Raw genomic sequence first — 12,601 nt, 5'->3', positions numbered from 1 at the left:
GTCCATGCCATATTATTTACGGACTTTGTACCGATAGTGGACACATGGGTTGGAGCGTAATGTCGACACACCCGAGCCGTTCAAAACTGTCCTTTAAAAACTCATTTCAAAAGAAGTCGCCCAAGACACTCATCTCTCAATGCTCGCTCTCATTGAGACAAACACATGTGCCACAAGGTAACTCGCTTAGGCCACATGGCCTAGGGATGGGGGAGAGCTAACACCATGCCTCCCTTAAGGTACATTTTGAGGCATTTTCAATGGGGCAGGTGTGGATATGATTTTGGAAAACAATCATATGATGTCGTGGAGCATTTGTCTTGTATTTGATTGACACCAAATTCTGCGAGCTTTCATAGTTCATATGTAAGAACTTAACTCCAAACCCCAGACTTTTGAGGTTAAGGTTTAGAGCCCTACTCGACTCTTCACCAAGTCTATCTTCGACACTCTTATCTACAAGTTGTCTCTATCTTGCTTATGTCTCGTCTTTTCTTCAATGTCCACTTTATATGGTGTGTTTGATGATGCACCATCCTCCTCGGTCGCATCATGACACTTATCTATCTTGGCCCTCGTGTGGCCTGATGGATGCCACTTGAGGATCACCGCTTTGCTTGTCTCAATATGAGAGTCACAACCTACTCTCTTCATAGTATGATTGTGACACCCTATGACCCCTGTACCTGTCGTGTTTTATGATTGTATAACATGTACTATGTTATGTATATGCTATGATATATGTTATGTTGCATACAAGTTATGCTATGATATCAGATATATTATGAAAGGATTATGTTACGCCATGGAACCATGTTATGTTATCGATGTTATTTTTTGCATGAATCTTCATGTACCACGTCATGTAAACTATGTTAATATGTATGCCCTATGGTTATGAGATATTAAAAAAACTATATATTGATCATTAACAATATGACAAGAATTAAGTACGTATGTCTCATAAGAATGCTATATCAAGAAAAGAATGGAAATGTAACAAGTATCATGAATATTTGTCATATTTTAATGTTACGGGACTTCATGCCTTTTCCATGACACATGCATCAAGATACTTCTTCATTATGTTTAGTACAGACGTGTACCTTACGATATTTATATTCACCATGATATTATGCAAGCCCTTTCTCTCTGTGACGTACGACAACATCAGCATGCGCTAGCCTGACGAATAAGATCTAAGGATATGTATACGAGCGCTAGTAGGTCCATTTGTGCATATGTATGGAAGTACTATATATACAACCCTACTCAAACTAGAAAGTAGAGTCCAAGGTCATGCCATGATATTTTTTACAAAAAAGATAGGTACCACTTTGATTGCTTGTTTTTGCATTCTCTGACCCAACAGTGGAGCTACTTGTTGACTATTTCTAAATACTCAAGCCACGTGCTATTTATTTTTAAGTAAAGGTACGACACTCCAATACGAATGATGATACCGTTGTGAAGGCCAACGTCATGCCATGATATTTGCTCATTTCCTCACCACTTGAACAAGTCTCATCAAACAACTTTGAGAGTGGAGAGAGAATTTTATAAATTAAAGAACAGGTTAGAATTCTGATCCCATAATTCGTTTCTTCAAATTCCCCAACACAGATCTTTTCAACTTTCGACTCCTTCACCCAAAATATTTAACCTACAAAATAATAATAATAATAATAATAATGGTATAAGTTTCAAGCCTCGAATTTTTTTATATAAGCTCAATTGAAAAACGAAAAATCTCTGAAGTTCTTACCATTTATAGATTTGAATGGGTTCTTCACCTCTAGAAATATGAGATTCCACATGGGTCGGGAAGGAGAACAAAACATTATTTATAAGGGTGTGGAAACTCCTCCCTAGCAGACGTGTTTTAAAAACCTTGGAAGAAACCCGAAAATGAAAACACAAAAAGGACAATATCTACTAGAAGTAGGCTTAGGCTGTTACAAACAATGTTTCCAACTTTGGTTCCTTTGAAAAATATTGTTCCTAATCTTCTTCTATCGCTGTCGTTTCAAGAATTAGCTCCTGAGGCCGACCCCATTGATATTGCCTACTCTTTTTAACGACACGTACCATCCGTTTTTACTAAATATTCTCATAACTTATATAAAATGGCCAAACTCAATCACTCAATCACTCCTCTCCCTAACTAAACTTTAAAAGTGATATAAGGAGCCAAACTTAAACCAAATCAAGGTCTAAAATATCAATCTAATCTTATAAATTGATAATCATTGATTCATTTAGTTGATGCATTATTGATTAGGGAGAGGTTTGAAACGTAAACAAATAAAGAGAAAGCACATGAATAATGTATAGATTGTCAAAGGAATGGTGGATTTGATTTGTATGGGGGAAAGTGGACAAAAGATATTTGGGAGACTAACATACATATTGCCATTGAACACACTCTTGAAGAAGTCCAAACAACATAAAGAAATCAAGGAGATTATCATTATAATGGCTGAGGTCACTTCCCACTAATTTATTTGTGCAAATAAAAAGTGTTCTTTGTGACATGTTGATTGGGCAACCTTTTTAATATGTATATACATCTTTTAAAATATTGTTATTTTCTTTAATCATTTTCTAAATATTATAAAAAAAAAACAAGCAAATTTCATGTGGAATAAAATTGTTATTATATACTTTGACATGTGGCACATGAAGTTAAGAACATTTAATAATCTTAAAAAGGATTCATGAACTTAAAGTTGGTGTAAACATGGTAAAAACATAATTAAAACAAGAAAGAAAACATCTTCTATCAAAATTCAAAGATGAAAGGGCTACTAATCTACTTTAATAATGGAACCATGACGTAAATACGTAACACTCGCTAGCATGACTTTATTCTATAGTCTCTTCAGCTGGTGTCATCATCTGTAGATAAGGTCGTTGTCTTTCTCGAAAAAAAAAATATAATAGACATAGGATGAGTACTAAAAAATACTCAATAAGTGATCCCACTATTAAGGTCGAAAAATGAAAACAGATGCGACATTTTCATGACCGGTGGGCTCTGTTTTCCATGATTGTTTCTTAAGCTCTACTTTTTTTACGAGTAAAGTTGGATGCATAGTATTTCTCTACACACGATTTTTGCATGCACTTGTGAACCCAATAAGTGGGCTCGTATACACACCCCTAAGCTAACTTACTTTTGTTTAATGATGCTTGAGTAAAGGAGGAATCATGAATGAACGGAGACCACATTTAAATGTGAGTGATCTAGAGGATATAATGGTTAGAAATGCTTAAAAGAATTGAAGTTACTATCTATACCAACAAAGTGCACCTTCCTTCTCGTGTAATAACAGTAAAATAATAAAAATAATAATAATAAAATTGTAATGGATCTCATCTCTCGGCTCTCAAGTAACTCCTTCCCCAAATATCTCTTCTCAACACCATCCCAACGGTTGAATGTATCCAGAATTTTACTAAAATAAGAAAACAAAAACGGAAAATTTCTGTGAGAGAGATGTTGCCATCCTTGAAAAAAAAAATAAAACATAAGAGAAAAGATGGTAAGATTTAGACAAATTTAATAAGAGAGATTTTACTTAGAGAGAGAGTTTATTGGTAAGTTAAACCTTTGGTTTCTTTGACGTGGTTTCAATTATTTAGATTTATGGTGTCAGGATCAAAATAGAGTAAATATAGAATAGAAAAAAATGGGAGATATGGAATTGATTAAATTGTCTTTTAGTTGTGTTGTAATTCAAGAATGGGTAGTTCATTAAACTGTCTTTTAGTCTGCGTTGGCAAGAATTGATTAAAATTGACAAAAGACTATTGTGAACAGAATTAAAAGAAGAACGAGGAAATAAGGAGACAAGAAAAAATTGGACGTAATTCAAGAACGATTAAAATTGGCCATAGATAATTGTGAACCTTTAAAGAAAAATAGGTTTAAAGAAAAATAGGTGAAATAAAAGAAAGAAAAATGGGAGATATAGAATTGATTGTATAGTTCAAGCAATCGAATAATATTAACAATATGTCAAACACAACTTGGTTTATAAGAATAAGAATTACCATACGACTTGGTTTGAAATATCACATCAAGAAAGCAAACTCCAACCTAAAATAACTCTATCAAATTCTTTCGAATAACCGTCCCTATAATTTTTAGAAAATAATAGTAATAATAGAAAATGAGATCTGTATTTAATATATATATATAAATAATACTTAAAAAGACTCTACCTAAAGTCTAATACATAGACTATTGCAAAAGGTAGAAAATTGAACTTGAAATTGATGTCATGAGTTGACATAGATTGACTTCGATACAAAGGACAAAATCAAACTTTCATCAAGTATAAATTGGTAACATCAGTTTAAGCTAATCAAGTAAGTGACCTTACTATAGGCTATGCTAAAAATGGTATGAGTTACACTTTATGATTGTTTGAGATGACGTACGATGATACATGCGATATTTATGACGTATGAGCTATTTCGTGTGATGTCGTACGCTAGTTATATGATGATGTATGAGCTGTGATGTATGAGTTATGATGTATGAGCTATGATGTATGAGCTATGATGATGTATGATAACGTATGTGAGTTATAGGATGATGTATGATGTATGATGTACTTGACGTACTCGATGCACATGATGGCTTTACGATAACTATGATGTCTTGCATGACATTTACCTTAATATAATCATATTTTCCATATTAAGCATGTTGTATGATGATGAATGACATATTGCATCAGGTCGATATTTTGACCTAGGATACAACTCTGGAGTATGAAAATGATATTAATATAAATATCTGAGCATGTGTTACTAAACATAACAAAGAGATAAGACTAGGGTTGTGTCAGAAGAGATGTTAAGATGAGAATTAGAAGGACCTCATGCATGTTGTGTTTACATAAGCATAAGGATACTTCCCATTTATGATGAGTGCAGACGTGCATAGTATGATGATGAGGGTGTTCATGGGGACCATGATACTAGGGGTTCTGCTGACCTCCAAACGTCACTATAAACAGCTAGCTTGACCAGAGAGGGCCTAATGCGAGCCATCTTGAGATTCACACTCGACGTGTGGGTCCTGTATAGGGAAATACTACACATCTATAATAGTCCGGACTGGAGACCACCCTAGTATGAGATGAGATAGAGATAGGTCTTTAGAGCATATTCGCATGTGATTGCATTTAGCATGGCTCCTATAGTGGGTTCACTGACTGAGTATTCTTCAAAATACTCAGGCCGTGTGCCACATCATTTTCCAGGTAAAGGCAAGGTACCCTTGTATGGATGACGGCGACATCACGAGCAGAGACCATGACACGTGCATAGGGTAAACTCATATTTAAATTCATAGTCTTAGGTTAGAATAGATTATTTTGCATTTTGATTTAAATTATTTTGTATTTGTTTTTATTTTTTTTTTAAATTTCAGTATTTCGCATTAAAACCATGGCGATGTTTTCCAAAGATATAAGATGTTTTAAATGTCTTTGACATACTTAGAGTTGCTACTAACGTCTCATGCTCATCTCTTATGCGAAAATGTAACTCTTAAAAGAAAACTTCATTTATAGTATAAATGTCGAAAATATTTAAAACATCATCACTTAGGAAAACATAGTCATGGTCTTACGTGTTTAAATACGAAATACTGAAATTTAGAGAAAATAGAAACAAATACAAAATAATTTAAAACAATGAAATGCAAAACAACATATTGTAACCTACGCCTAGGAATTTAAATATTAGTTTACCTTATGTACGTGCCATAGTCTCTGCTTGCGATGCCGCCGTCATCCATACATGGGAGTCTTGCCTTTACCAGAAAAAAAAAAGTGATGTGGTACACGGCATGAGTATCTCGAAAAATACTCAGTAAGTGACTCCACTATAGGAGCCATGCTAATGCAAACACATGCAATCATGGTCTTGAGACTTATCTCTATCTCATCTAGGGGTGGCCTCCAGTCTCGGACCACTATGGATGTGTAGTATTTCCCTACACACGACCCACACGTGCGAGTGTGAATCCCTAGGGAGCTCGCACACCCCTTGGACCTTCTCTGGTCAAACTACTCTGTAGCAACGTTTGGAGGTCAATGGAACCCCTAGTGTCATGCTCCCCATGAACACCCTCATCATCATACTGTGGGCGTCCGCATTCATCATCTCTAAGGGAAGTATCCCTATGCTGATGAACATACAACATGGATGAGGTCCCACTAATTTCCATCTTATCATCTCTTCCGACACAACTCTCTAATTTCATCTCTTTGTTACATTAAATAACACGTGCTCATTGAATATTTATATTAATTTCATTTTTATGCCAATAGGATTTTGTCCTATATCGGTCTATTGACATGATGCAATATGACACTCATCATCATATAGCGTGCTTAATAGGGAAAACATCAATATAATAAGACAAACATCATGCAATCATCATACTCGTCATATCGCCATAAAGTGCATCAAGCATATCAAGTATATCAAGTATATCATCCATAAAAATATATACATTACGCACATCATCATGCATCATAACTCAAGCATTATAACTCATATATCATTATATACTAGTGTACGACATCATACGATACAGCTCATACATCATCGTATACTAGTATACGGCATCATACGATACAACTCATGCACATCGTAGCTCATACATTATAAATTGTAACTCATACAATTTCTAGTCTATCGTATAGTAAAGTCACTCACTTGGTTGACCTTAGCCATATTTCTAGATCCAAATTTGGATGCTTTCATCTTCGATTTTGTTCTCACTTGTATGAGTTTTCACCTATTTTGAATATAAACTTAATTGACTTAATAAAAAAATCAAATTCCATGTTTTCATTGTTTCTATATTAGGTTCGGTAATAAAACTTAAATTAAAAAAATAAGTCAATATTATTTCAGGTTTAATTGAATTTTTTTAAGGTAAACTATTGATACGAGATACGAGATGTATTTTAGGGAAAGAGCTAGAGAGATGAAAAGAGAGGCGGTCAATTTTGTTTGTTTGTTTCTTTATTTATTTTTACGGTTGTTAGAAGAACAATTTCCAAACGTGAGGAACGTTGTACGTTCCCTCCCGTTGCCCAATTATAAAGCCCCCTTTGCCAATACCTTCTCTTCTTCTCCACTCCATTTTGTCACATTTCTTTTCACCTTTTTTTTTTATAAAAAAAATAATTTAATGGCAACCTTTACTTTACTCCTTTAATTTTTCCCCCAAAATCAAATCACATCTTTAAAAATTCACACAAAATAATTAGCCGTAGAGATCTTAACTATCTTAGGCAAGTGGGGGACAAAAGAAAAAGTTGGTTTACTAAAGAAAATCAATATTCCACAATACCTTTTTTCCCTTTCTATTAATTATTTTTTTTAATTAACCTAAACATATAATTCTCCGACCCAAACAAAAGTTATTCTTAATTCGAGTAGACCATGTGTGAGAATCCCACATTGGTTGGGAGTAGAACGAAACACCCTGATATGAATCACGACTAAGGAATTTCCATACCTTAAGGTCTAATTATAAGGACGAGAGTCAAGAAGCTACAACAAACTTTGTAAGGGTGTAGAAACCTTTCCCTCGCAAACGCATGTTAAAGCCTTGAGGGGAATCTTGAAAGGAAAAACCTAGAGAAGACAGTATCTGTTAGCGGTGGACTTGGATCGTTACAAATGGTATATCAAAGCCAAACACCGGACGATGTGCCTGCGAGGAGGCTGTTCCTCGAAGAGGAGTGAATTTGGTGGGGGTCTCACATCGATTGGAGAAAGGAACGAGTGTCAGCGAGAACACTGGCCCCTAAGAGGGGTGGATTGTGAGAATTCCACATTGATTGAGGAAGAGAACGAAACACCCTTTATAAGGGTATGAAAACCTTTCCCTCGCAGACGACTTTTAAAGCTTTGAGAGGAAGTCCGAAAGAGAAAGTCCAAAGAAGACAATATCTGCTAGCGTCGGGGGTGGATTGTGAGAATTCCACATTGATTGAGGAAGAGAACGAAACACCCTTTATAAGGGTATGAAAACCTTTCCCTCGCAGACGACTTTTAAAGCTTTGAGAGGAAGTCTGAAAGAGAAAGTCCAAAGAAGACAATATCTGCTAGCGTCGGGGGTGGATTGTGAGAATTCCACATTGATTGAGGAGGAGAACGAAACATCCTTTACAAGAGTATGAAAACTTTTCCCTCAAGTACGTGTTTTAAAACCTTGAGGAGAAGCTCAAAAGGAAAAGTCCAAAGAGGACAATATCTTCTAACGTTAGATTTGAACTGTTACACCATGCTATGAATCAAGTCAAATGAAAATGTACAAAATATTCTCAATTCAATTATTCGAGTAGTATCATTTGTTTTATAAACGTTAATCGAGTATATAATCATTATTGGTTGTTTTTGGTAAGGTATTAAATTACAATTTCCATGAGGAATCTTTATGGGAAAAAGAAAAGAAAGGGAAATAAAGTTGAGAAAATAAAGGAAAAGTAAAAAGAATATCTGCATATGAATGAAATAAAGAATGTATAATGGTTGGCTTTAGAGTCAATTTCTCCTCAAAGTTTCTCCAAAATGCAAGGCATCTCCACAAACCTTATGTCATTCTATTATGGTTTTCTCTACAAAAAATCTTCATTTTCATTCCAAGATCTTACATTTCAAACTATTAAGCTATCATTGTGCCCCATCTCTAGAGTGGACATGACTTGAAAAGTTTCGTGTCAAGTTCGGTGTATTCGGTATCTTTTGAAAATGGAGATGACGAACATGAATAGGAGCAATCCCGAGGATAGGATAGCTAAGAATAGCTTAAATTAATTGAGAGTTATTATCTATACCAACCACGTGCATCTTTGTAATGAACCAATTTTTTTCTACTATAATAAAGTTGCTACTACATGCATGACGTGATTAATGCGCGTGGAAAACATCCCTTTAAAATCTTTTATAAAGGTGCCATGAACTTATTATTCAAAACAAAAACTTTTAAACACCGTAATCATAAGTAGCAAAGCGGGAGATAAATGTCATAAACTAAAGTAAATAAACAAGCTCTTGAACTAACCTAAGGGCTATTGAAAAGACATGAATGAGGCTACCCTAACATTGGTTCCATGACCTTCATCAAGACATCGTCATCTGTACATGGGTGTCTTATCTTTACCTAAAAAATAAAAGTATCACGTAGCTTAAGTATTCTAATAAATACTCAATAAGTAATTTCAACGTTGAGGCCGAGAATCACAAACACATGCAATGTGGTGGGCTATTGAAAAGACATGAATGAGGCTACCCTAACATTGGTTCCATGACCTTCATCGAGACATCGTCATCTGTACATGAGTGTCTTATCTTTACCTAAAAAATAAAAGTAGCACGTAGCTTAAGTATTCTAATAAATACTCAATAAGTAATTTCAACGTTGAGGCCGAGAATCACAAACACATGCAATGTGGTGGGATCTATCATTTTAAAAACAACATGGCATGACATTAGGTGGCTTTTTAGTTTGGGCAAGGTTAGATGAGTAGTACTTCTCTAGACATTATCCACGCACACACACATGGACTCACTAGGATGTCTTGCTAACCTCCTAGGCTTGGCTCGTTGGGCTAACACTTGCTAATGAGTTGTCGGACACTACAGAGAAAAAGGGCCCACATAATGGAGAATTATCTCGATGCATATGACACACAAAAATGTCGAGGTCTCCGTAACTTAAAATCATCACATAAATTTATGATACAAGTCAACTTCCATTCATTTATAACATAATGAATCTATGCATACGTAATTCCTATCACATCTTTCTAAAGTTCGAGAAAATCGTTATAAACTTTCTAAAGTTCGTGAACTAAATGAAACCTAATTAAGAGTATCAAAATAAAAAAGTATATATAAAATGTAAAGGTGTAGGCAATATTTGTGTTATATAATAGCCATGTGAAGAATATGGTAAATTTCCAACTTTTTAATATGATTTTTTATATATACAAAATTAGTATAATTTGTGATTTTATGTTTTTTTTATTCTAATAATTATATGGAATAACACTTTTACCCTTGTATTTCCTTAAAGCTCAAAAGGTCAATTTTGACCTTTAAATAATTTAATTACTAATTTTTTATTTTTTTATTTTTTTATTTTTGAGATAAATAAAAGGAGAATAAAAATAGAAAATACGAATATATTATATAACTAAACGAGATTAAAAATTAATATAATAATTTATTTTTGGGTTATAATTGTGGTTATTGGTATTGCAAGTGTTGAATTAATTTTAAACAAGGGGAAATGGGTAAGCATCCAATGTGGCTTTTGTGTACAACTTTAACCAACATGATTATGGGACTTTAAAACCATATTCATTAATGATTGGCGAGCAATTCCAATGCCCATCTTCATGTACTCCAGGTATTTACTTCCTTCACCTTCTTAATTACACTTTTTAATTAACTCTAAATTAATAAATTAAATACTCCCAAATCTTCCAAAATTTTTAATTCTAAAGGCATTTTTTATCTTTTTTTTTTTTTTTTTAAAAAAACCCTTTGACCAAAAAGCCCCCACCACCTTTGTATAAAATCTAGCCAGAACACCAAAGTGAAAGAGACCATCAATGAGTTAAAATGTAATTTTATCATTTTATTTTTATTTAAAATTACTTTCAGTTTATTTATGTATACGTAAAGAAGAAAAAAAAAGTATATAAATATATATATATATAAGTTGTCCAAGCAAGCAAGCAAGCTCCACAAGCTTCTTCACTGTAATTCCCTCTTTTTTTTTTTTCTTTTTTCTTTTTTCTTTTGGGCAGAGAGAATAATACAAAAAGCAGAATTTAATTTAACTAAAAAAAAAAAAAACTCAAGCGGGAAAAATGGTATGAGCATAATCGGAGTGCCATTGGAGGTCGTCGTGATCTCCGGAGAAGTGCCATGATGATGACGACGAAGACGACGAATAATCAAAATCCAACAAGAACCCATCGTTTATTCCTCGTACAACAAGATCCGGCAGATCAAACCATGTGTCTTCTTCCTCACACGACGTCGTTTCCGAGGGACTTGATTCGGTGGGGTTTGGCTGGTGTTTGAGGGCGGCGGCCTGTGCGGCGGCGGCCTGAATGTCCTTGGCGGAAAGGGAGGCTGGGCGGGGGAGTTGGTGTTTGATTTGAGGGAAATTGAGGAAGGCGCGGTGGCCTTTGATGGCAAGTGCAGCCACGTCGTGTGCACGCGCTGCCATCTCGGCCGTGGGGTATGTTCCGAGCCATATTCTTGATTTCTTCCTTGGCTCTCTTATTTCCGACACCCATTTCCCCCATGCTCTCAGGCGAACTCCTCTGAATTTGGGGGTTGATTCTTCGGTTAAGGTCCTCCGCCTTTTCCGGCAGGTTACGGCGGAGGAAACGGTGGCGGAATGGTGGGAGGTTGTGGTCATTTCGAAGATGTGGAGTGGAGGGATTTGTTTGTTGTTTAGGGAGAGGGACAGTGAGTGTGTGTTGTTGTTGTGTTGGTCTTTTATGTTTATTTTTTTAATTTTAAATATAATTTTTGTAATTATGATGTGGAATATTTTATTTATTTATTTATAAATTTTTAAATTGTGGTGGGGTATAATCAGCATATGAATATAGAAGAGTAGAGGACAGCTCAGCAGCTGGGTTTGTTTGCCATGTGGGCACTACTTGTCATAATATATAATACATTTACAAATAAGCTTATTCCCTTATTATTTGGATTCCCTTTCATCTCTCTTTTTACCTCCATCGTTGCGCTCCAAATTTTCATTATTTGCCACGTAACACTTACCCATTGATTATCTCTCTTCCTCAACTGACGTAGGATTTTACAATCCACACTCCTTTAGGGTCCAACCTTCTCGCCAGCATTTATTCCTCTCTCTAATCGATATAGGATCTCACAATCCACCACCTTCAAGTCCCAGCTTCCTCGCTGGCACACCACTCTGTGTCCACTCCATTGAGACTCAACGTCCTTGTTGGTATACTGCTTAATGCCTAAGGCTTAGGGTTCTCGATCTCGCAATTTCAAATCTATAGCAATCATCATTACAAAACTTACAGATTTTTTTTTTTTTTTAATTTGTATTCAACTATCTTTAAAAGAGATCTATTTAACTGCGGGTCAAGACATCGAAGAGATCTGCCTTGAATGAAGTGAAGAATTTTCGTCAGAATGGAGAACAAGAAGAGGATGTGAAGAGATATTTTTACCCGTTTGCTAAATGGAGTTGGAGACAGAGATTATATTCCCCATCTTCGTCCTTATCTCTAACCCCACAAAATTTCCTTACCATTCTAACCCGCTCACTAAATATGTAGGATACTACATTGTAATATTAAAATAACCAGTTAACAATACGATCATTTTCCTCTTGTCAATTGTATGATCTTAACTTCAACGAACCTTGAAAAACAAAACTAGATCTAAAAAATAACTAAATGCATATTGAAAATCGAGGTTCCGTTAGAATTCTTATTGACTAATTTATGGTTAATGTGACACCCCATATTAATTGGAGAGAAAAATAAATATTTCT

General features: G+C 34.9%; 1 protein-coding gene across 1 annotated transcript; it reads right to left on the bottom strand.

Moving 5' to 3' along the window:
* Nucleotides 1-10,764: 10,764 nt before the first annotated feature.
* LOC111460308 (ethylene-responsive transcription factor ERF039-like) lies at nucleotides 10,765-11,585 on the bottom strand. Its single transcript, XM_023103511.1, has one exon. The coding sequence runs from the start codon at nucleotides 11,477-11,479 to the stop codon at nucleotides 10,907-10,909; it is 573 nt and encodes a 190-aa protein (XP_022959279.1). The 5' UTR covers nucleotides 11,480-11,585; the 3' UTR covers nucleotides 10,765-10,906.
* Nucleotides 11,586-12,601: the final 1,016 nt, after the last annotated feature.

This window comes from Cucurbita moschata, unplaced genomic scaffold (genome assembly GCF_002738365.1).
Source record: "Cucurbita moschata cultivar Rifu unplaced genomic scaffold, Cmos_1.0 Cmo_Scf00023, whole genome shotgun sequence".
Lineage (NCBI taxonomy): Eukaryota > Viridiplantae > Streptophyta > Magnoliopsida > Cucurbitales > Cucurbitaceae > Cucurbita > Cucurbita moschata.
Note: the sequence above shows the minus strand (reverse complement) of the source record. Positions and strands in the feature narration are given on the sequence as shown.